General features: G+C 42.9%; 1 protein-coding gene across 2 annotated transcripts in view; it reads right to left on the reverse strand.

Moving 5' to 3' along the window:
* Positions 1-21,105, reverse strand: part of SEMA3C (semaphorin 3C) — a 480,273-nt gene that overhangs the window by 24,945 nt on the left and 434,223 nt on the right. For both annotated transcript variants that reach the window (XR_011202287.1, XM_069228681.1), the window contains exon 16: positions 6,449-6,516. Coding sequence is in view for 1 of the 2 variants with exons in the window: in XM_069228681.1 (XP_069084782.1) it covers positions 6,449-6,516 (68 nt within the window). In the remaining variant the exon portion in view is untranslated. The remainder of the gene's footprint in view (positions 1-6,448; positions 6,517-21,105) is intronic.

A 21,105-nucleotide genomic window follows, 5' to 3' on the forward strand; every position in this document is an offset into this window, starting at 1 on the left:
CAACAAAGTAGCGAAGATGACTACTGCAACTCTGTAACGCTGATCCTGCCGCCTTCTCGACTGCTTTCCTGGTGGTGCATGCTGTGGGGGTAGTCTGCCTCCTCTCTGCACTAGAAGCTCCGAAGAAATCTCCCGTGGGTCGACGGAATCGTCCCCCTGCAACCGCAGGCACCAAAGAACTGCATCACCGGTACCCTGAGTCTCCTCTCAGCACGACGAGCGAGGTCCCTTGAATCCAGCAACCCTGTCCAAGTGACTCCCACAGTCCAGTGTCTCTTCAGTCCAAGTTTGGTGGAGGTAAGTCCTTGCCTCCCCACGCCAGACTGCATTGCTGGGAACCGCGACTTTTGCAGCTACTCCGGCCTCCGTGCACTTCCGGTGGAAATCCTTTGTGCACAGTCCAGCCTGGGTCCACGGCACTCTAACCTGCATTGCACAACCTCCTAAGTTGTCCTCCGGCGACGTGGGACTCCTTTGTGCGACTTCGGGTGAGCACTGTTTCACTCCACTTCATAGTGCCTGTTCTGGCACTTCTGCGGGTGCTGCCTGCTTCTGAGAGGACTCCTTGTCTTGCTCGACGCCCCCTTTGTTCCCAGACGCAATTGGCGACATCCTGGTCCCTCCTGGGCCACAGCACCATCCAAAAACCCTAACCGCACGACTTGCAGCTAGCAAGGCTTGTTGGCGGTCTTTCTTCAGGAAAACACTTCTGCACGACTCTCCACAGCGTGAGGGATCCGTTCTCCAAAGGGGAAGTTCCTAGCCCTTGTCGTTCCTGCAGAAACCTCAGCTTCTACTGTCCAGTAGCAGCTTCTTTGCACCCACAGCTGGCATTTCCTGGGCATCTGCCCATCACCAACTTGCTTGTGACTTTTGGACTTGGTCCCCTTGTTCCACAGGTACCCTCGACTGGAAATCCATCATTGTTGCATTGCTGGTTTGTGTCTTTCCTGCAGAATTCCCCTATCACGACTTCTATGTCCTTTGGGGAACTTTAGTGCACTTTGCACTCACTTTTCAGGGTCTTGGGGTGGGCTATTTTTCTAACCCTTACTATTTTCTAATAGTCCCAGCGACCCTATACAAGGTCACATAGGTTTGGGGTCCATTCGTGGTTCGCATTCCACTTTTGGAGTATATGGTTTGTGTTGCCCCTATCCCTATGTGTTCCCATTGCATCCTATTGTAACTATACATTGTTTGCACTGTTTTCTAATACTATTACTGCATATTTTGGTATTGTGTACATATATATTGTGTATATTTGCTATCCTCATACTGAGGGTACTCACTGAGATACTTTTGGCATATTGTCATAAAAATAAAGTACCTTTATTTTTAGTATATCTGTGTATTGTGTTTTCTTATGATATTGTGCATATGACACTAGTGGTACTGTATGAGCTTCACACGTCTCCTAGTTCAGCCTAAGCTGCTCTGCTAAGCTACCATTATCTATCAGCCTAAGCTGCTAGACACCCTATACACTAATAAGGGATAACTGGGCCTGGTGCAAGGTGCAAGTACCCCTAGGTACTCACTACAAGCCAGTCCAGCCTCCTACAAGCATGTCCTAGGAAAAGCAAATTTCGCTAGGTGCTCTTGAAATAGCTCACTCCGCCGTCTCCAAATATATAGTGCTCAGGGGATTAGTATCTCATCTCCCATTTGCTGTTCAAACTCACTGGGAGCAGCCACTGTAAAGTCAGTATTCACACAACGAGGTCTTAAAAGTGGCGCACTCTTGTTGCCGGTACTAGCGTAGGGGCAAAGGACCCCAAAACCCCTCAGTAATTTAACAACCAAAAGGAGAAAGAAGCGCTGCACACCCAGAGACCCCAACAGCCGGTATTGTTTAATGGTAATGCAACAATTAACATCATGATGCGTTTTGACATCAAGTCTTTCTCAAGTGGTCACAGTCATTGATAGTTCACACAGCTATGCTTTATATGTAGTCTAGGGCATTATGGGATTTGTAGTGTCAATATTACTAAGCATATGCCCTTATTGTTACTTTCAATTCCATTACAGCTTAGTGCTTATTCCTTGCAGTTCATACATTGCATTTCAAACAAGCAGCAGCAGGGCAACCACAGAAGAGCAGTCCAGATGAGTCTCTTTTGCAGTCCAGCAGTCCTTCTTGCAGAAGTTCAGCCCCGGTTCCAAAGTGCTCTAAAAATCATTGGGTCAGAGCCACTGTATGTATACCCTGGAGGCCTGCTTCTAGAAGGTGGGAGAAGGTTCCAGGAAAGTCCAACCAGTTCCAGGAGTTTTCCGCGTTCCGTACTCTGGCTCCAGACATCAGTAGGGGGTAAACAAGCCCTTTGTGTGAGGGCAGGACCCAGCATATACAAGTGTAAAGTGTGAATGCCCTCTGCCTCTCCCAGCCCAGGAAGACCATCAGTATGTAGATGAATGCAGATGTAACCCTGTCACACCTAACCCTCCCTGACTGATGGTTGTCTGAAAAGTATGGTCAAAGTGGAGCTTTCTCTCTGTGTAGACTGGAGTCAGGCTGCAAAGCACTAGATTTATAAGCACAAAGAAATGCCCACTTTTTAAAAGTGGCATTTCCAAAATAGGAATGTAAAATCCACCTGAACCAGTTAGCAGGATTTCTCACTACCATTCCAAACATAACAAACATGACCCCACTACTCCTTATACATCAGAACGTACCAGATACATGTACATAAAGGAATTCAGAATGAAAAGGTATGAGTGGGGCACCACTCACAGTAGTGAACAATGAAATAGGCTGTTTGTCACTACCAACCCATGTAACACATAAAGGGGGTCATTCTGACCCCCGCCGGCGGCAGAAGCCGCCGGCCTGGCGGGAACCGGCAGAAGACCGTACCACGGTCAAAAGACCACAGAGGTCATTCTGAGTTTCCCGCTGGGCTGGCGGGCGACCGCCAGAAGGCCGCCCGCCCGCCCAGCGGGAAACCCCCTTCCACGAGGATGCCGGCTCCGAATGGGTGCAGTTGCACTCGTCGCGATTTTCAGTGTCTGCCACGCAGACACTGAAAATCTATGTGGGGCCCTGTTAGGGGGCCCCTGCACTGCCCATGCCAGTGGCATGGGCACTGCAGGGGCCCCCAGGGGCCCCACGACACCCGTTCTCGCCAGCCAGGTTCTGGCGGTGGAAACCGCCAGAACCAGGCTGGCGGGAAGGGGGGCGGAATCCCCATGGCGGCGCTGCTTGCAGCGCCGCCGTGGAGGATTCCCTGGGGCAGCGGGAAGCCGGCAGGAAACCGCCGGCTTCCCTTTTCTGACCGCGGCTTTACCGCCGCGGTCAGAATGCCCCCGGAAGCACCGCCAGCCTGTTGGCGGTGGTTCCGCGGTCAGAATGACCCCCATAATATATGATCTACCTTTAACATACACCACACCCTGCCCATAGAGCTATATAGATCCTACCTTAGGGGGTGACGTAGATGCGGTAAAAAGGGAGTTTAGGCCTTGGCAAGTAGTTTGACTTGCCAAGTCAGTGTGACTGTAAACTGTGCATGCAGGCACTGCAGTGGCAGGTCTGAGACATGTTTTGAAAGGCTACTTTTGTGGATGGAGCAATCTGCGTTACAGGCCCACTAGTAACATTTAATGTACAGGCCCTAGGTATATGGTATATCACTTTACAAGGGACTTACAGGTAAATTAAATAAGCCAAACAGGTGTAGGCCAATTATACTAAGTTTTAGAGGTGATAGCATGTGTACTTTAGCAGATTGATTAGCAATTATAAAGTGTCCAGAGTCCTAAAGCCAACATAAAGAGGGTCAGAAAAACAGGAGGAGAAACACAAAAGGTTTTTGGATAATCCTGCAGAAAGGGCCATTTCCAACAGAGATGCACTATACATATACCCAATTAGGTGGCACTTACTAGTTACCCAGTGAAAGGTACTTAAGTTGGGGAGACATTCTGCACAAAGCAGTGGCCTCTTCCTCAATAAATACGCAGGGCAGGATTAATTCTGGCATGATACTCATTTGACAGAAATTAAACCTCAATGGGAAGCACTTAAAGATACAAACAAAGCCGGCTCCCAAGTTGAAGGTCCCCTTCTGTAAGGTACTAATCATTGTAATTTCTGAAATACCTCTAGCTAATACAGGTACATTTCTACAGTTTTGTACATTTAAAATGTGAGCCTACCAAAAACATCCCTGTAACCTTCGGTTTATTTAAGTGAATTAGATAAAAACATATTATATATTTATATGTGCATAGTTTATATTATTTTTATAAAAGTGTTCAATTATATTATATTAATATGTATTATATTATATTATACTATATTATATTATATTATACACGTTATATATATTTTGTATGTATCTACTTTTCATTTATTTACCAATACCTTTTTTGAAACTGGATAAAAAATGTTGTTGCATTTATGGTGAGGTTACCATTTTAATTCCACTCCCTCCCTTATGTCAACAGTGGTAACTAAGGATCTGATTTAGAGTTTGTAGGATGGGCTACTCCTTTACAAACTTGATGAATATCTTGTCTGCCATATTACAATTGCATTATATGAAATGGCATGTGTGATATTGCAGACAAGTTATCCGTCATATTTGTGATGCACCACTCTAAATCAGGCCCTAAGACAACAAACTACCTCTAGATATCACGCATTTCTTCTAAGTTTTGGGGTCAGCAGGTGCAGTACATCTTTTATAACTTAAAAAAATAAATAAGTGCTATGCTAGCTAGTTTCCATAACTTTCCATATAAAGGGGCATATTTCTGAAAGGCTTGCACCACTGGAGTGTCATTTTTTTTGATGCTCCAGAAGCAAAAGCCTCTCACCAATATCTATGAGGCCATGCAAAGCCACTTTGTGTGGCTTTGCATGGCCTCAGAGATATGGAGTAAGACAAAGCAGCACAGCACAAGTCGCTGCATTGTCTTACTCTATGCCAGGGAGGCATTCCATGGCCGTTGCAGTAAGCTTTCCCATGCACCACCCATGGGTTTTGATGCTGCCCCAGATTTACTTAATCACCTAAACCTGGGGCAGCGCAAAAACGTTATGCCTCCCCAGAGCAGGTGTAACAAGGAGAAATATTTTAATTTCTCCTCGTTTTTTCCTCATTGCATGTGTGCTGCGGCAGCAGATGCAGGAAGAGGAAACAACCTCTCTGGATTGTTTTGTACAGGAAGGTGCCCCTTTTTGCACAAAAACCATACTGCATGCGACGCAGGCATCCTTGCACCATGGTATAAGGGTGCCTGCAGTGGCGCTAGGCAGCCAATTGTGTGTGAGCTCAGCAGGAAAGGACAGGAAAGCACCATATTTCATAAATTCCATGTAGTCCTGCCCTCTCACATTGGTGTAGGGCAGCACAACAAGAACACTTGTGTTGCTGCCCTACACCAATTCCCATAAATATGAGCCATATTTATTTGTGAGAAACCTACACCGTTATGATTCCACAACACCTTTTTCATGTGAAAGTATGGGGGCTGAAATTCAGAACCTTATCTCTCATATCAGTTAAACTTAAAACAGTAGTTGAACCTTATTGGAACCGCTCATGTTCTCACAATAAAATCATTGAAATAAAATTATGTATTTTACAGTTATTCAGACTGTTTTCTTTTTAGATTTGTGTTAAATAACAAAAAACGTAATATATATATATATATATATATATATATGTTAGACAACAATCTTAAATAGAAATGTTATTTCATTTTATTTCATTTAGGAATAGACAACAATACCAAATGAAATACTTAAATATATTCCCTTGATTAGCAAAATGTCTCTCAACTTTCTTTTAAATTGACATGAAAGTTAAATGTTTTTTCCAACTGTAAAACAATTGTTTTGGATTTTGATTCACGGTAAACATTATACTTAGGATATTCACTTATTACCCTAGAAATTGCAAACACAACTGTATTTTAAAAGTTTGCCTCATTATGACTTTTAAAACCCTAGCATATTAAGAAATAAAGCAACACGGACTTTGGATATTATACATATTTTCTTGGTTTGAAAACAATTTCCCAATTTAGTAAAGGTTATAAAAAAAAGTTGCTCACCTTCTTTTTAAACAACTGTGAAGAAATTGAGGTGTTGCCTTTAGTAGCTGCAAAACGTTTCTTATTTCACACTTGCCACCCAAAATGGCTATTGATTATACTACGCAGCTCATGAAGCAACTTGTCAGAGCACTGACAATCACTTCGACATTATTCTTGATGGACCTAAAAAGAATGTGTTGATCTTGCTATAAAATGTATACAACCTGCTCCTATAAGACCGAATCCAGTGTGAAGCAGAGTGTACAATGTGTTATTTTCTTAAGCAGTGGTTAGATGTGGGTTACTGTTATGATAAGTATAAATTAGATATTTACAAATTAAATTACAGTCGTGCCACTGATTGTAATTTGTTGCGTTTTGAATCTCTGTGCCTTACCTTTCAAGTTGAATCCTCGGCACTGTGTCATAGGGTTACCATGTTTCACATCCTGCCTACGACTCCGCCTAAAGTAATTAAAACAAGAAACAAATGTAATTATATTTTCTCAGTGACAATTTATTACAGAAATATTAGGCACTGTAGGAGGCGTATTTTTTATATAAATTCATTTTACTTTCCATATCTGATGTACACGATATACATCTTCAAACGTAAACAGTTTAGTGTATACTAGGGATATTCAGTATAATGTGTGCTCTTAAAAATAGATGTGACACATACTATTTTAGAATAATCATACGCTTGTGCAAGTCAGCCCTATGTTTCATACTATGGAAGATCAACAGAGACATTCTTCTCAGTCCAATAGCCAGCAGGCCTCAAGTGATTTGCCTGAATAAAAAACACAATATATGATATTGACTAAGAATGAGATCGTTACATTTTTGGACAATTTATGATGCTAAAGGTCTAGAGTTCCACATTCTTGAAAAAAACGCACCACCATTGTAACAAGATACACGCGAATTTAAGACAAAATCTGTTTTTTCTACTTTGTACTCTAAGCAAATATTCAGTGGCTCAAGCCATAGTCCCAACACAGCATGTGAATGTACTTGTTATGTTACCTTTCCTGCAAACAGGCACACAGTGCTCTAGATGTACACTTGCCCTGTAATCTAGCTTCTTGTACCTTAAAACAGAGAGAAACTCTGAACTTGTTCCACTGTTTCATGGAGTCTAAATGATAACATAATGTGAGAACAGGCATTGACAAAATCACTAGGCCTTGTTTTTTGTTACAGGAAGCATTCGGTAACAGTTCAGCGACATTCAGGTTGTTGCCCTCATCTATTCTAGAAAGAAAATCTTATTATGAAGCAAGATCCTGGCCTACAAGAATCCGGAAGATAGAAGTAGGGGCTTTTTCCCGAACAGACTGCTCTAGCATAGTAAAACTGTACTGTTAAAGAAGAGCGTTCTAAAGAGGAGACGAGAAGACAAAGTCTTTGTTGTAAGTGGTGCACTTAAAAGGAATAAACAGCAACATATTCCATAGTAAATAATGCTGACAAAGGGCAAGTAGTTTCATAAAACCAACAGATGCATGTGCCTTTTACTTTATAGTGAGAAAACGCTGTGTTGTCAGTAAAATAAATGATTTGCATGGGTGAAAGTTAATAGTACTCTTTTTTTTTATACAGCAAGCTAAGTCAGCCAAACCAGAAGCACTTACCAAACAAAAATGGCATAAACCAGCGATTAAAATGTTTTTGTGTCAACAAGGTAAACGCATCAAGGACCACATATCGTGTCTAGTCTAGTCTCACGAAAGAATTACTTTACCCCCATCACCATAACTTAATAAGAACACAAATGGAAAACTGTAACCATCGACACAATGCCAGGGCTTTGACAGAGTTCAACCAAGCAAAGGCAACCTATGTAAACACAGGAAAAGCAATCAATATCGGAAGCTGGCTGTCCCGAAGCCCATTCTTTTTCTGTACTCCTTGCTGACTTTATCAAAGCGTGTCTCTAGACAGACTGAAAGATCAAGAGACGTATTCTTATACTATTTCATATTGTCCATGCAATATTCAAACAGAAGATAAAAAAAAAGGTTTGCATTGTGTATATTCTGATTCTCAGTGCGCAACTGTACCTACAAAGGCATGTGTCTACCTTATGCTGCACACGCGGGGCAGTTTGTAAGCAGAACATGTGCATAGAGGGAGGAGGGTTTTACTCACAAAAGGATGTCCGTTCATATGCAGCCCTTGGCACAGATGTTGCCAATCAGAGAAGTGCCATACTGAGGAAAAACAATAAAGTAAGTACGGCTCACTTGAGACCACTTTCTGCGCTGATGGAGGTCTGTACCTCAATATCTACGCTCACAATGAGCGTTAATGTAAATTGATTCAGTTTTTAACTTTTGTTTTGCGTGAACAAATATGTTGAATGTAACTTTGCATAGCAGTAACAAACTCTACCTCAATGTGTCCATGTTTTTCTCCAAGTCTGTCTCCATGGCAGAGTCATATGTACAAATTCAGAACTAAGGGTCTGGCCAGGACCGTGGCTTTTGGAGATGCAGGAGAATCCCTGAGTGACAGATGTGCCACCAAACATGGTGTTCGCTTCTCCTACAGCAGGTAGGACCTGGGATAGAGTAAGGTATGCTGGGAAAAGGGGACAAATACTTCCTATGTGCTTCATTATGCATGAGTGGCCATGCTGTGCCAACACTTGTATACTCCACCAGGCCCTCCAACAACAAACAGGGCCCACTTGTGAATACAGGACCTGCAGGAAGTGAGGGGGCACTCACACATTTACCACATACAAGCTGCAGCACTGATGTATGACATACTATTTGTGAATCAGGCTATATACACGTGTCGTTTGCATGCTTAGTTACACCATTTTATGACACACACCCATCCAAGGTAAGGGTCTTTCAGGAAGGTGTTTAATGTTTAATTGAACTATACTTTCACACACACAATACATTATATTCGCCAGACCAAGTATTATTTGCAATATGATATGTTTCTAAGAAGCAAAATCATACATTTTTCTTTCCTTTGACTCCTGACCTGGCCTGGTCCGTGCTGAACTAGAAATGTGACAAGGACATCAATATTGAAAAGACAGGTTAGCACGCACTACTGCTGGCGTGCTGTTTGGTACCCCTGGCACTGCCTCTAGGACCAGGGGTTGCATGGCAAGATCATGAAGGAAACAGCAGGCTGCACAGTAAATAACAATCTGCAAGCCATTTGCACTTTTTTCCACTCCTCGACTTTCCCCTATACCTTGAACAGCAAATAGGAGGCTTTTGAAGGGATAAGTGTGCAATAATGGTTCAACACTGTGCTATTGTCGTGGATCATACGGTGTAGGATATGACTTCATACCCTATGACATTTTGGTGACTTTACATCCATGAAGTCCAAATAAATATATGATGGGGCATTCCAGATACTGTGGTGCAGGGTGATTGAAATATTGGGAGTGACACATGACTATTTTGACTCTCCTGCGAGTTGCAAGTGAAAAAGTTTCTTTTACAATAAGGATAGCATATTTTTAAAATTACTCAAGGGAGCACATACATCTTCAATTGTCCACCTCATAAAGCATATATTGAACCGTAGGTGAAGAGATCCACCTTACTTCTGGATATCTATTTAATAATCAGCCTCAAACCTGCCCTTCAATTGTTATGTCATGTACAGGAGTGATGTAAAAGGTTGGTCCTTTGATACTACGACCGGCCAGCTGCAGCAGCAGTAAATGGCCAACATGGCCATATATAACTCTGCATTTGCTGTTCAGTTGAATATTTCTTCAATTTTTCCCAACAAGCTCCTCCTAAGACAACGTGATGCTCAGTCCTCGTGTCAGAGGTTGCTTCTGCACCCGCTTGCAGCTCAGATCTGAGAACAGACTGAAGAGGTACTGCATTAGCTTTGGTGACTGAGTGAGTACGATCTTGATGGTGTACATTGGTTCCAGGAATACAGAAGGCCCTTGATAAGGCGTGCTGAGGCACTGCTGGGCTATGACTGGGGGAGGGAGCATGATTGGGTGTGTTGCGATCATTTTTATTCACAAAGACGTCTGTCATGCTCTCATTTGCATACCCCTCGGATGCTGCACGGCGAAAGGCTCGTCATTATCGCGAGGGTCTAACTCATCTTCTGGTGATATCAGGAATGTTGCTGTATTCCTATATCTTTAAACTAGCAGAATATCACGACAATATGGGTTGCTTTGCAGGGCATCCTTTGGTCTTGTGTAGCCAATGTATCCTGTTTTTTCCATGACCTATCCTTATTCTAGTGTGTTTGAGGTCATGATATAGGCCGTGTTGTGCATTTACGGGTGAGTATCGCTTGCAGTGACCACATTGGCATGGGATTTACAGAGACCTCAGTATTTTTTTGGGAATGGTAAGTTCTGATGATACTTTGGACTAAATACGCCATCCATCAGACGCACACCTGGGTTTTCATACTTTTTGGGATGGGGTGCTGTGTGTATGGTCTGGTGTTTCCTATTGTTCCACTGTAAGATGCAACTTGCTTCTCTCGTGTGACATTGTGTGGTCATGAAGGCTGCCATGGTGGGAAGCCTTGCTGCAGACTTGACATCTACATCTGGGATAGTTGACCCACAATTTTAAGACCCCCTAGCCTTGTATACCCCCTGCTCTGTCTACATGACCCAATTTAACAAGCATTTTCAATGCAACGGGTCTCGCATTTGTTCGAGTTCGAGCTATTAGCATTGTAAAGTTTTTAAAAATGCAGCGCGATCCGCTATGTAAAATGCAGCGCAATCGCCCTGCGTGGAAAATAAACAGATAAAGTAGTTCGGATTCCAGGCTGAAAACATCGAGCCTCGTATGTTTTTGGTACTTTACTGGTGCCGTGTAGGCGGGCTAAACACTGGAAAAGGCATGACCTATGCATGCCTTTCACAAATGAAAGCAAGCGGAATTTAAAAGGCAAGCCCACAAACCAATGTAAGTGACTGATGTGGCATGCGCGTGGTTTCAAGCCCAAAGAGAGATTACTGAATGGACGGAGCACTTTGTGCTCGCCCATAAAAATGGGCAGAACATACATTTGAGCATATTAGGAATGTAGGTTTGTGTTACTTTTTTTGCGAAGAGTCGAAGGCACAATGCACATCCCTTGCCCTGTTATCACTCCAAGCAGATTTATAATTGTACGATAAATATGCAAATAACATGTGCTGAAATTATTGTTCTACTTAAACATAAGGTTCAATTTAACGTATTAATGAAGTGAGGCAACTGACGAATGACGTTTCACAAACACTACAATGCAATGTGACTTCCTGAAGTGCAATCGTTATATCCGGGCTTTTGGAAACGCATATTAGCAACAGCCTTATAGTAATCCCCCGGGAGTCTGTAACGCTTTGCTTCAACAATGGATGCACGTCCTATTGCTTTTCTTGCTCAGTGTTCATTGTGCATGTCAGACTCACGGGCTGTGCACATATCCACGGGCCTGTTAGGGAATCCCTGGTTCCGCTGTAACTTCTATACACCAGAGCCAAAACTCTGACACACGTTTTCCAGTGCTTCCCTGATTTCCTCTTTATGGTAGATGTTTTAATACTTCCAGGGGAGGCAGGTGTTCTGAAGACTGATGATGGGAAGAAATCCAGAGGGAGACCATACACTTTCAGCGGCATGAAGTAAAGGCTGCTGTCTAGACTTGGAAAGAGACTTGGCTCTAACAGCTGATATTTTATCCAGCATGACATACATCTTCAAGTAGCGAGGTTACAGTTCATTTCCAAACCACGCTTTGAACAAAGAGGGCTCCAGCACAGAAAAATGTAGTTGTTCGCTCTCTCCTTCGGAAACATACAGAGTTCTCATATTTAGCCTGTAGGTGATACTCCAAAGAGAAAATAAACCAAATTCCACGTTGTCATTGCTAACCTCAAGTAGATAAAGCAAAGAGTCAAAAGGCAAATACCAAGTCTCAGGGTAAATTCAAAATTGCCTACATATAAAATTCACTCTAAAATGGTAGCATGAGGGTGTCTTTGCTTTCCTTTCCAAAAGGATTTTCTTAGACAAGGAGTATCATTTTACTTACATTCAGCAATTGTTTTATCTAGGTATCCAAAATATGTTCCTATGGTCTTAGAGCTCTCCCCTCTCAAGATATATATTGAGCTTTGCAGGTTCCAGAGCTCTATTTACTAGTTTCTGAATTTGGTTTATTTTGCTTTCTCTATCAATTGCAACTCAACAAGGGCATCAAGGGGTATGGTTGCGGGGTGGGGGCGGTAAGCAGAGGGACCATCACACCATCCGTGTCACGCTTTCCAGGCCTCTGCTCTCCTTCAGAAAAATTTATGTACAGACTTTAAGCTTGTTTTATTAAATAATAAGAAAACTGCTTACAGTGCTAGAGAACTATATTGCACCAGACACCATGTTCATTTTTGCCTGGAGTACGTTATTTTGTAATACTTTGAAATAGGTGCCTATGGCACGTGACAGTATCGAAAGAAATGAAGCAGAGGGCCCTACAATAAGTATAAGCTCCGGCCTTAAAAAATACTGGCATTCACAAACTCCTCCCATTCCCCTTTCAACTCTGGAAATGATCACATTTTATTCTTACACAGAGTGACTGTAAATCTCCTTCCTTGTTGAGAATGGGAATGGATCACCCCCAGATTTGGATGGGGTGTAAGAGAAGGGCTTTTATCTATGGGTTAAAGTATTTTCCCTGCAAAGTCAACAACCATTGACAAAGCCAATAGGTCTCGCTTATGTGAGATCTGTTCACACTGTCAGTATTTTTTAAGCCATGTTCAACAGCAGTATGGCTCCTGTAGAACATGGTAAAACAACCTTTGTCAAAGCCAAATAGCAGAGCTATTCAGTATTTTATTTTATTTTTGCCATGTTGTACAGTTGTGTGTCTACTGTGCAGAATGGTTGAAAGTAAAAAAAGTGCTATGACATGGCTACTGTTGGCCACATCATAGCAGTTGCTTTTCATCCATGCTGCACAAACGCCCTGCTGATGTACAACATGGCTAACAAATTACAAATCCAGATAGTAGAGCTACTTGGTTTATGAATGTTTTTTTGCCTGTTGTTCAGCAGTGTGGCTTCTGTGCAGCATGGATGAAAGTAAATAATAAAAGCGCTATGCCTTTTTTTTTTAACTTTCAGCCATGCTGAACAGCAACTATGCTGCTGTAGAACATATTTAAAAGCTGACAAAACCAATAGATCTTGCATAGGCAAGATCTATTGGCTTTGCCAATGCTTGCAACACATTTCTCTGCCTGCTGACATAAAGTGGTACTCTTGTCCCAAGGCAGGGGCTATGTAATATCCTTACTGGATAGTTCCTCTGTGGTGCAGCACAAAATAAAATGTATACGCAACATATAGTAGAAATAATAGCCACTCATTGTTCGGTTGTGTAAGTGGAGTTCCTTCATAAGCAAACTCTGGACTGTTTCCATAACCACACTACAACAGTTCTGCACCAATATGCTAAATAACACGGATTTCACTAGGGCAGACGATGCCTTATAAACCACAAATTAGACTAACATTATCACTGCTCAGCTGGTGTAAAATGCAGTTTTTGCAGTGGCCAATTTTTGCTATTTTCAGGTGGGCACAAGTCAATGCAAAATGTTCACTCGCAGTGCCAGGTTGCATTTCACGTGGTCACTGTTATATTTTCTGTTTGGAAGACAAACACGTTTACCATAGGATATGCAATTTCATTCTAAAAGTGGTGTACTTAAAAGCGCGACTAAGGCTCTGAGTGGATCAGTGTATTTCAACCTGTGAGTAAACCCCTAGTTGAGCAACCGTGCACAGATGGAGTCAGGTGACTGCCAAAATTCAGAGATTTTGAGATGGAGAAGCTGTGATTGTATTACAAGCCTCCACTGTGTAGTGTTGAGTGGACAGATTGTGCGCTTATATATAACATACAAATTACTTTAAGCAGCTGCTGAATGGCTAGGGGGAAGTGCACAGACTTAATAAGTTGAACCCGGAAGTAATGGTGATTGTGCTATTGCCATTATAAAGAGGACTCCACATATAACAAGCATTTACAATGCAACGGGTCTCGCGTTTGCTCATGTTAGAGCTGATCGTGTTGTAAACTCCTAACCCGACTTTTCACCTATCGGGCAAAAGTGCATTTATGTACATAACCCGAAAAAGTGAAATTAACTGTGTAAAGCGCTCGACTTCTGCTAAGCGAGATCGCGCTCGTAAATTAGAGAAAAAGAAGTCCACGAGCCCGATGGAAAACAGCGAGCCTCGCATGTTTTCTGTACTTGGTCGCTGCGCTCGAGGAGGGCTAGCCACCGGAAAAGGCATGACGTATGCAAGCCTTCGACTAATGAAAGCAAGCAGATTTTATTAGGCAATCCCCACGAACCAATAAAAAACACTGACGTGAAGTTCAGAGGGCTCCGAGCCCTTTTCTAAATACAAAAGCGTCTCGCTGCGATACGCATGCGCGAGCGCATGCAACGCAGGCTCGACCCTAAAAATGACTGTCCTTTCATACGCAATGCTAATAGTGTATGCACTCATTTAATGTAGCCAGTGACATATAGGCTGCAGTCGAGGCGCCTCAGCAGGCACCTTACCCTACTGAGGTAGTCCAACACCTCACAATGTGAGCATGGAAAGACCTGCGAAGATCAGTTGGGAGATCAGCAAAAATGGATCCTCACAGACATTTCGTCACATTGGACGTGTGGCCAGTCACGGCTCTCAGACAGCAGTCTTATATTTCTGCTGCAAAGCCAGAATGCGCCTGCAAGGGCACTGAGACAGAGCTGACAAAATAATGTCCTTTTCGAACAAAGGAAGACACTCCGTGTACGTGTGTAAACAGAGCTCAAATATTGCTGTTATTCCTGTACATTAACATACTGAAGCACCATGGCAGGCTCAGGCATGTCATGATGATACTTTGTTCCCCTCGACTCGTTCTAGTTTAATCATTACAAACAGTTTATTAGGCAATTTAATACCCACAGACCGTGATATAACCCGCTCCGAACAGTGATATATAAACGACGTACAACTATTATTACAGTTATATTCGATAAAACAGTTACATTAATATAATCAACAAAACAAACTTTTTAAGTTCACTTATTTCGTGATGCTATTTTGCTCATGTCTGTGAAAAAAATAATAAAGAACAAAGCATAACCAGCATATGTAATAAAAAAAACAGTGCGCGTTGCAACAGTAAATGGGATTTTCTACTGTTTATTGATAGGAAACTGCAAATAAGGACATTACAGGGAAGAGGAATGTGAAAATCCAAGTTTAAGAAGGCAAATGAGCGCATTCGGTGGCGCACACACCCATGTCTTTGTAACAGCGATGTAAGCACAATAATAGAAGTGATCCCAAACTTTGAGCACGAAAATGAAAGGGGTTACAATCTCAAACAAGGCTCACTGAGAAAACTGCACGGGAGTCCAGCAGAGGGTTTGCTTTCTATTAAAGAAGTGTGCATCAAGGCCACGGTTAGATCAATGTTTGATCAAGCTGAAAATGGACGCAGAGGGCGTCATGCATGTCACAGGCATGTGCTTCTTGTCATGCTTGTGCCTGCACCCACTGCAAGCAGGTGAAGCACTGCAGACTTATTTCTTGTGGGAACGAGAGCCTTGGATGCGCTGCCCATCCTGGCAACGCACTGTACTGACACGCTTTCTGCCTTCCTCATGTTGAGGAGGTCACACCTCTTAAAGTGGCCAAGTGTATGACAGAAGACACGATACCAAGCCTCACCTTCAATGGCACACAGCAGTTGGTCGCCTCCTACAGTACAGTACCATAGTTTGGCACCCCTTTGGATACTTTTATTTGCATTCTGGGACTTATAGCCCCAATTTTTTAATGGGATAAACAGGTCTATAAATCCCAGAATGCACTTAAAAAATACCTTAACTAGACGAGTTATGCTTGGATCTGGAAATGTTGAAAGATCTTGCATTGATGCCTCCATGCCACCCCCCTCTCAAGCATGGGAGGGCGATCATTGTATGTACAGGGAAAAAACTGGAGACCAAGTAGGTCTGTGGTGTTAATGTATACACAGATTGGGCTGTCGGATCACAGTCCATACAGTGTGTCCATAAACCTGCATGGAGAAGTCTTGCAGGCAGGTCCTTCACACGCCACTTGTTCAGGTGCTGCCTGGAGTATAGTATAGTGCAGTGGTTCCCAACCTTTTGACTTCTGTAGACCCCCATTTTATCAATACTGGAGCCCGGGGACCCCCACTGACTCATTATTGGAAACCAGGGACCCCCACTGATTCATTACTGATAATTGGAACCTAATTTTATTAAATTTTCTAAGCAGTCACGGACCCCCTGAGGAGGCTTCGCGGACCCCCATGGGTTCCCGGCCCACAGGTTGGGAACCACTGGTATAGTGGATTATCATGGTCCCAAATGAGCAGCTGAGCCATTCAATTGCAAGTTGAGGGCAGGGTAGGGCTCGGGGGATGGCTGATATGCTTAGGAGAGCTCTGCCACAGCTCTTAATCTCGTTCTCTCTCTATTTCTTTCTTTTAATGCTGCATGTTCACAAGTTGCGGACACCACTTTTTTTTAGTGGGGCCACGGGTTGTGTGATATGTGTGAGAATAGTGCCTGGACAATAATCCCCCATGACCTCTAATAATTGTCCTTATTCACAGGAGGTGAACACCATTTGTACAACTGGGACAGAAAGAATTTAAAACCAGTCCAGCAATACACAATGATTAGCAATAATATGAAGACCACAGATGGAAGGAGGAGGATGGGAGGGCTTTAATACAATGTGTCTGCCTGAAGAGGCTTTTTTATCAGAAGGCTTCACTGATGTCTGTTTTACCTCTAAGTGCCATTCACACATTCACATTAGGAGGTGAATTTAAAGAAGGAAAAAAAGTGTAGGGAGCAGCAGATAGGGAGAGTGGGGGGGGGGGGGGCAGGTTGGGAGCAGCAGACGGGCACTGATTAACTTGAATCAATCTTTCCTGGATCCCTGCTCCACTGAAAGTCTTGGAAGTGACGTTTGCCCATCCCTGGCGAATTAAGGAGGCTGCTAGGAAGTGATACACTGAAGCACACAAATCATAAGTAAAAGCGGGCTCCAAGCCCTTTTTGTAAACAAGAGTGTCTCGCAAGTGAGGTGCATGGTTTAGCGCATGCTCTTGCAGTCTTGACCCTAAAAATGGCCTTCGGGTAGGGAATCCTATTCCGCCTCTTCAAAGTACTTGGCTATGAAGATATGTTCCATTTGGGAATGTCACATGACCTTCTCAGTACTATGGGCCAAATGTAGGAAATTCCGGCTTTGCGTCTAGAAAATTGCGAGTCTGAGCGACTCGCAATTTGCGAGTCGCAAAGCCAGATGCAGGATGGTGTCCCTGACACCATCTGCGAGTCGCAAGGGGGTCGCAGAGGCCCACCTCATTAATATTAATGAGATGGGTCGCAATTTGCGACCCCCTTGTGAGTCGCAGCACTCACAGGGATGGTGGCCTGCTGGAGACAGCAGACCACCATGTCTGTGACTGCTTTTAAATAAAGCAGTTTTTTTGTTTGTGATGCAGCCCGTTTGCCTTAAAGGAATGCATTACAAACGAAAAAATGAAACGTGTCAGTTTCAGTTTTTCAGAGCCATTCACAAAGGGAAGGGGTACCAGGGGGACCCTTTCCCTTTTGCGAATGGGTTACCACCAGTGTGACACTGGTGGTAACTGCAAATTGCTTTGCGACCGCATTCGCGTCACAAAGCAATTCTGCATCGCGATGCGACTTGTAAATAGGAAGGGGAGCACCCCTTCCTATTTGCGACTCGCATTCCCATTTTGCGAGTCGGTAACCAGCTTACCGACTCGCAAAATGGGAATGGGCATCACGATGTGGCTTTTGCACCTCGCAAACAGCGATCTAAGCTGTTTGCGAGGCGCAAAAGCCTTGCTACATCTGGCCCAGAGTGTGGAAACCTGATTCTGACTACTACTTTCTTTGTGAATCAGGCCCTATATGACTCACACACATCCTCTTGATCACTTCTGGCAGTGATAATCCAGTCCCTACATGACCTCATGCACCTTATAGTTACTTGTGCAGCAACTTGTATTTGAGAGGCTCCACTTTTAACAAAACAGTTTTCTTTTTAGCACTCTGCTGCCTCTGGAATAAGTGTTAGGGTATATAAAAAAACTTAGATAATGAATACAAATATATTTGACTTTTATGTTGTGTTTTCAAGAACATTATTATTATGAAGAGCACATTGAAGCTAGAAGTTTGAGGCTCTAAGTGAATTACTCTACTCATTAGAGTTATCTCAGTTTATTTAAAGATAACTAAACTCTCTTAACCCTGGTTGTGTTTAATCCATTTTATTCATTTACATGAACTCGTAGGAGGAGACAATGGGTCACAGAGCAAAATTATTTGCCAATCATGTTTTTATTTTTAACTATGAGCAGAAAAGGAGCCTTTGAGCAGGCTCCTAAATAGAAGCTGCAGTAAATGACACCTTTACTGGTTACTTCCTCTCACAGTGTTATATTTAGATACTTCAAATCAACTTAATGTTCATAGTACATTTACACCCTTGCTCTAATACCATTTCAGCCACTAACAAATAACCTAATTACAAGCAAACTTTAATGAGCTACTACCATCTATGCATATTATTGTAAGGTATCTAACAATATGTTACATTAGCATTTGCCGAATGTTTAAATTGTTAGGGCAGGTAATTACTACAGCTTGTAGTTGTATTGTTTTCCATTGCATTTCATTTTGTGTATCACACATTAGTCTAATTTTTTAGGATTCACCTGCACAGCGCTTGTGCTGTGTTTGTGAAACCTATTGTATTTAATATAAATCTTAAAAGGGGCTTACATCCCGCCCTTGCTTTTCATTAGTTCTTGTGCTTGCCACTTACGTTTCCTCCATTTCTATTGGCTGTAGCATACTATTTCCCCTGTTCCTCATGTGTTTGCTTTTATCCAGAGTACCAAGCTCCAAGTGCTGGTTTCAACTGCTTTTGGGGAATGTTTTTTTTAACTTTCGCCTGCACAGCAGTTGCACTGTCCTTGTTTATGCTCTCTGCAGTTGCTCTCTGTCTCCCATGTTGCTCCCCCCACTTTCCCCTCCCACTCACCACCAGTAGCTCAAATAGTGAGCTTAGCTTGGCCTGCACAGCACTTGCCTTGTGCTCGTTTATGGCTCTCTACAGTTCGTCTCTGTCCCCCAATTCGGCCCCCCTATTCCCTCCTCCATGCGCCACCAGTAGCTCAAATATCAAGCTTATCTTGGCAATTGTGAGACTGCTGCTATCTTGGAGTCAGGCAGCAGTTGAGCTAATAACAAAAGGTGGTGTAAGTGTCCGCGGCTATAATCTATATACATAGAGTTTGCATTGGAGACACCATCAACAACATGGTTGTACCTGAGTATGGTTTGTTTTTTTCTTCTTATGTGGCACTCACATACTACAGTTGCTCCCTCTTTCTTTAATGTGTGCTCATAGCCTATATTGACATTCTAATTAAATGGGAGCAGACAAGATTGATGCAGTGGCTTACGAGGTGTGGGTTGCATCATTCTGCAAGCCTCACTTTCAGCCCTGAGCCCCACCTGCAGAGTCTAGTTTGCTTCTCAACAGCATGTCTGATGCTAACACATGGCATGCTGCTGCAGCTGAGAGTTCGGCCCCTTAACTGCTGCTTTCTGCTACCAGCATGACTCTCACAAGGTAAGCTTTTCCGCTGTACTTTACATTTTCCAGTGTGGCATCTGCTTTTACAGTGAGAGATATTTTTTTCCTCTCAATTTACTGCACTTATTCCAGTTGCAACATACAGATCTCAAACAGCGCAGTACACCTGCCATCTAGCTTTGTCATCTTCTCAAGCTCCGAAATTAAATAAATGTTTCTCACCGCATCCCAAGGGTGCCACATTTCACCCCATATCTTTTTTCGCCTCTTATTGAAAAAAAAAAGTGAGCCATGTGCGTGTTCCTGATAAATGCACAAATGTGGTAAATGCCCGAGTGTAGTTCAGTGACGTGCATTTTACTTAAGCTTGAATGGTGAGCATAGGATGTGATATTCTTCTCTTTTATTAAAATATTATGAAATATCTGTAGTCAAAATGATGCTCAGCCACACTTAGAACTAACAGCCATCAACCCTACTCAAAAGGTCGCTTCAGCTGTATTGATGGGCAGTGCTGAAGACTATTTCTGAGCTCCATATTCAACCTTTGCCTCAAATTGATGTGTGCAGCACTGCCTAAAGTGATCCGGGAAATCTAGTGTGATGTGTATTTTAATTTATTTATACTGCATTTTTCAACATTTCTTTTTCCCTATGTTCTCTCTTTTTACTTCCTCTCTACACCTTTTCTTTGTTTTTTTGTGATTCTTGATTGGTTTGTTTCTGTGTGCTGACCCTCGTTCTGAACCTCCAACGGGCTGCAGTGTGAGCTTCCCTTGGTCTGCGCTGTCTTGATCTTAGGCACCTAAACTACTGAGAGGCCTTTCTTTTTTTTAGTTCATTGCACCCTTGACTGCTTGGTTCACTCCCTAATCATGTTACATTGTGCACAGCCTAGTGTCATTACCCTAGGAATACACATAACCACATCTACCAATGGGTCAGAAGAAGGGTCTGACAACACTCCCCCTCCTTTTCTTCTTCTCCTTCAGTCTCTTGGCCCACTAACCACCCTACCTCACCCTCAGTCCCCCTCCCATTAACCTCACAACACCCAGCAAAGTTGATCTTCTATATACGCATGATCTATGAATAAGAATCACCTAAACTGGGTTGACCAGCCTTCATTACTAGAATCTGACTCAGAAACGATCCATTACCCATACTTCACAAGGCTTTTACACCCACACAGGTGATCCTCACCCCAGGAAGACTGGACAAGCACTTGCAGTTGTTTTTCAGCACTCCCTACTGACCACACTCTTGCCACTCTCCAATACGAATCATTTTCTGTCAGCTGCTTGCTTACCAAAACTATCACATGCTCATTCTTCATGAT

This window comes from Pleurodeles waltl, chromosome 4_1 (genome assembly GCF_031143425.1).
Source record: "Pleurodeles waltl isolate 20211129_DDA chromosome 4_1, aPleWal1.hap1.20221129, whole genome shotgun sequence".
Lineage (NCBI taxonomy): Eukaryota > Metazoa > Chordata > Amphibia > Caudata > Salamandridae > Pleurodeles > Pleurodeles waltl.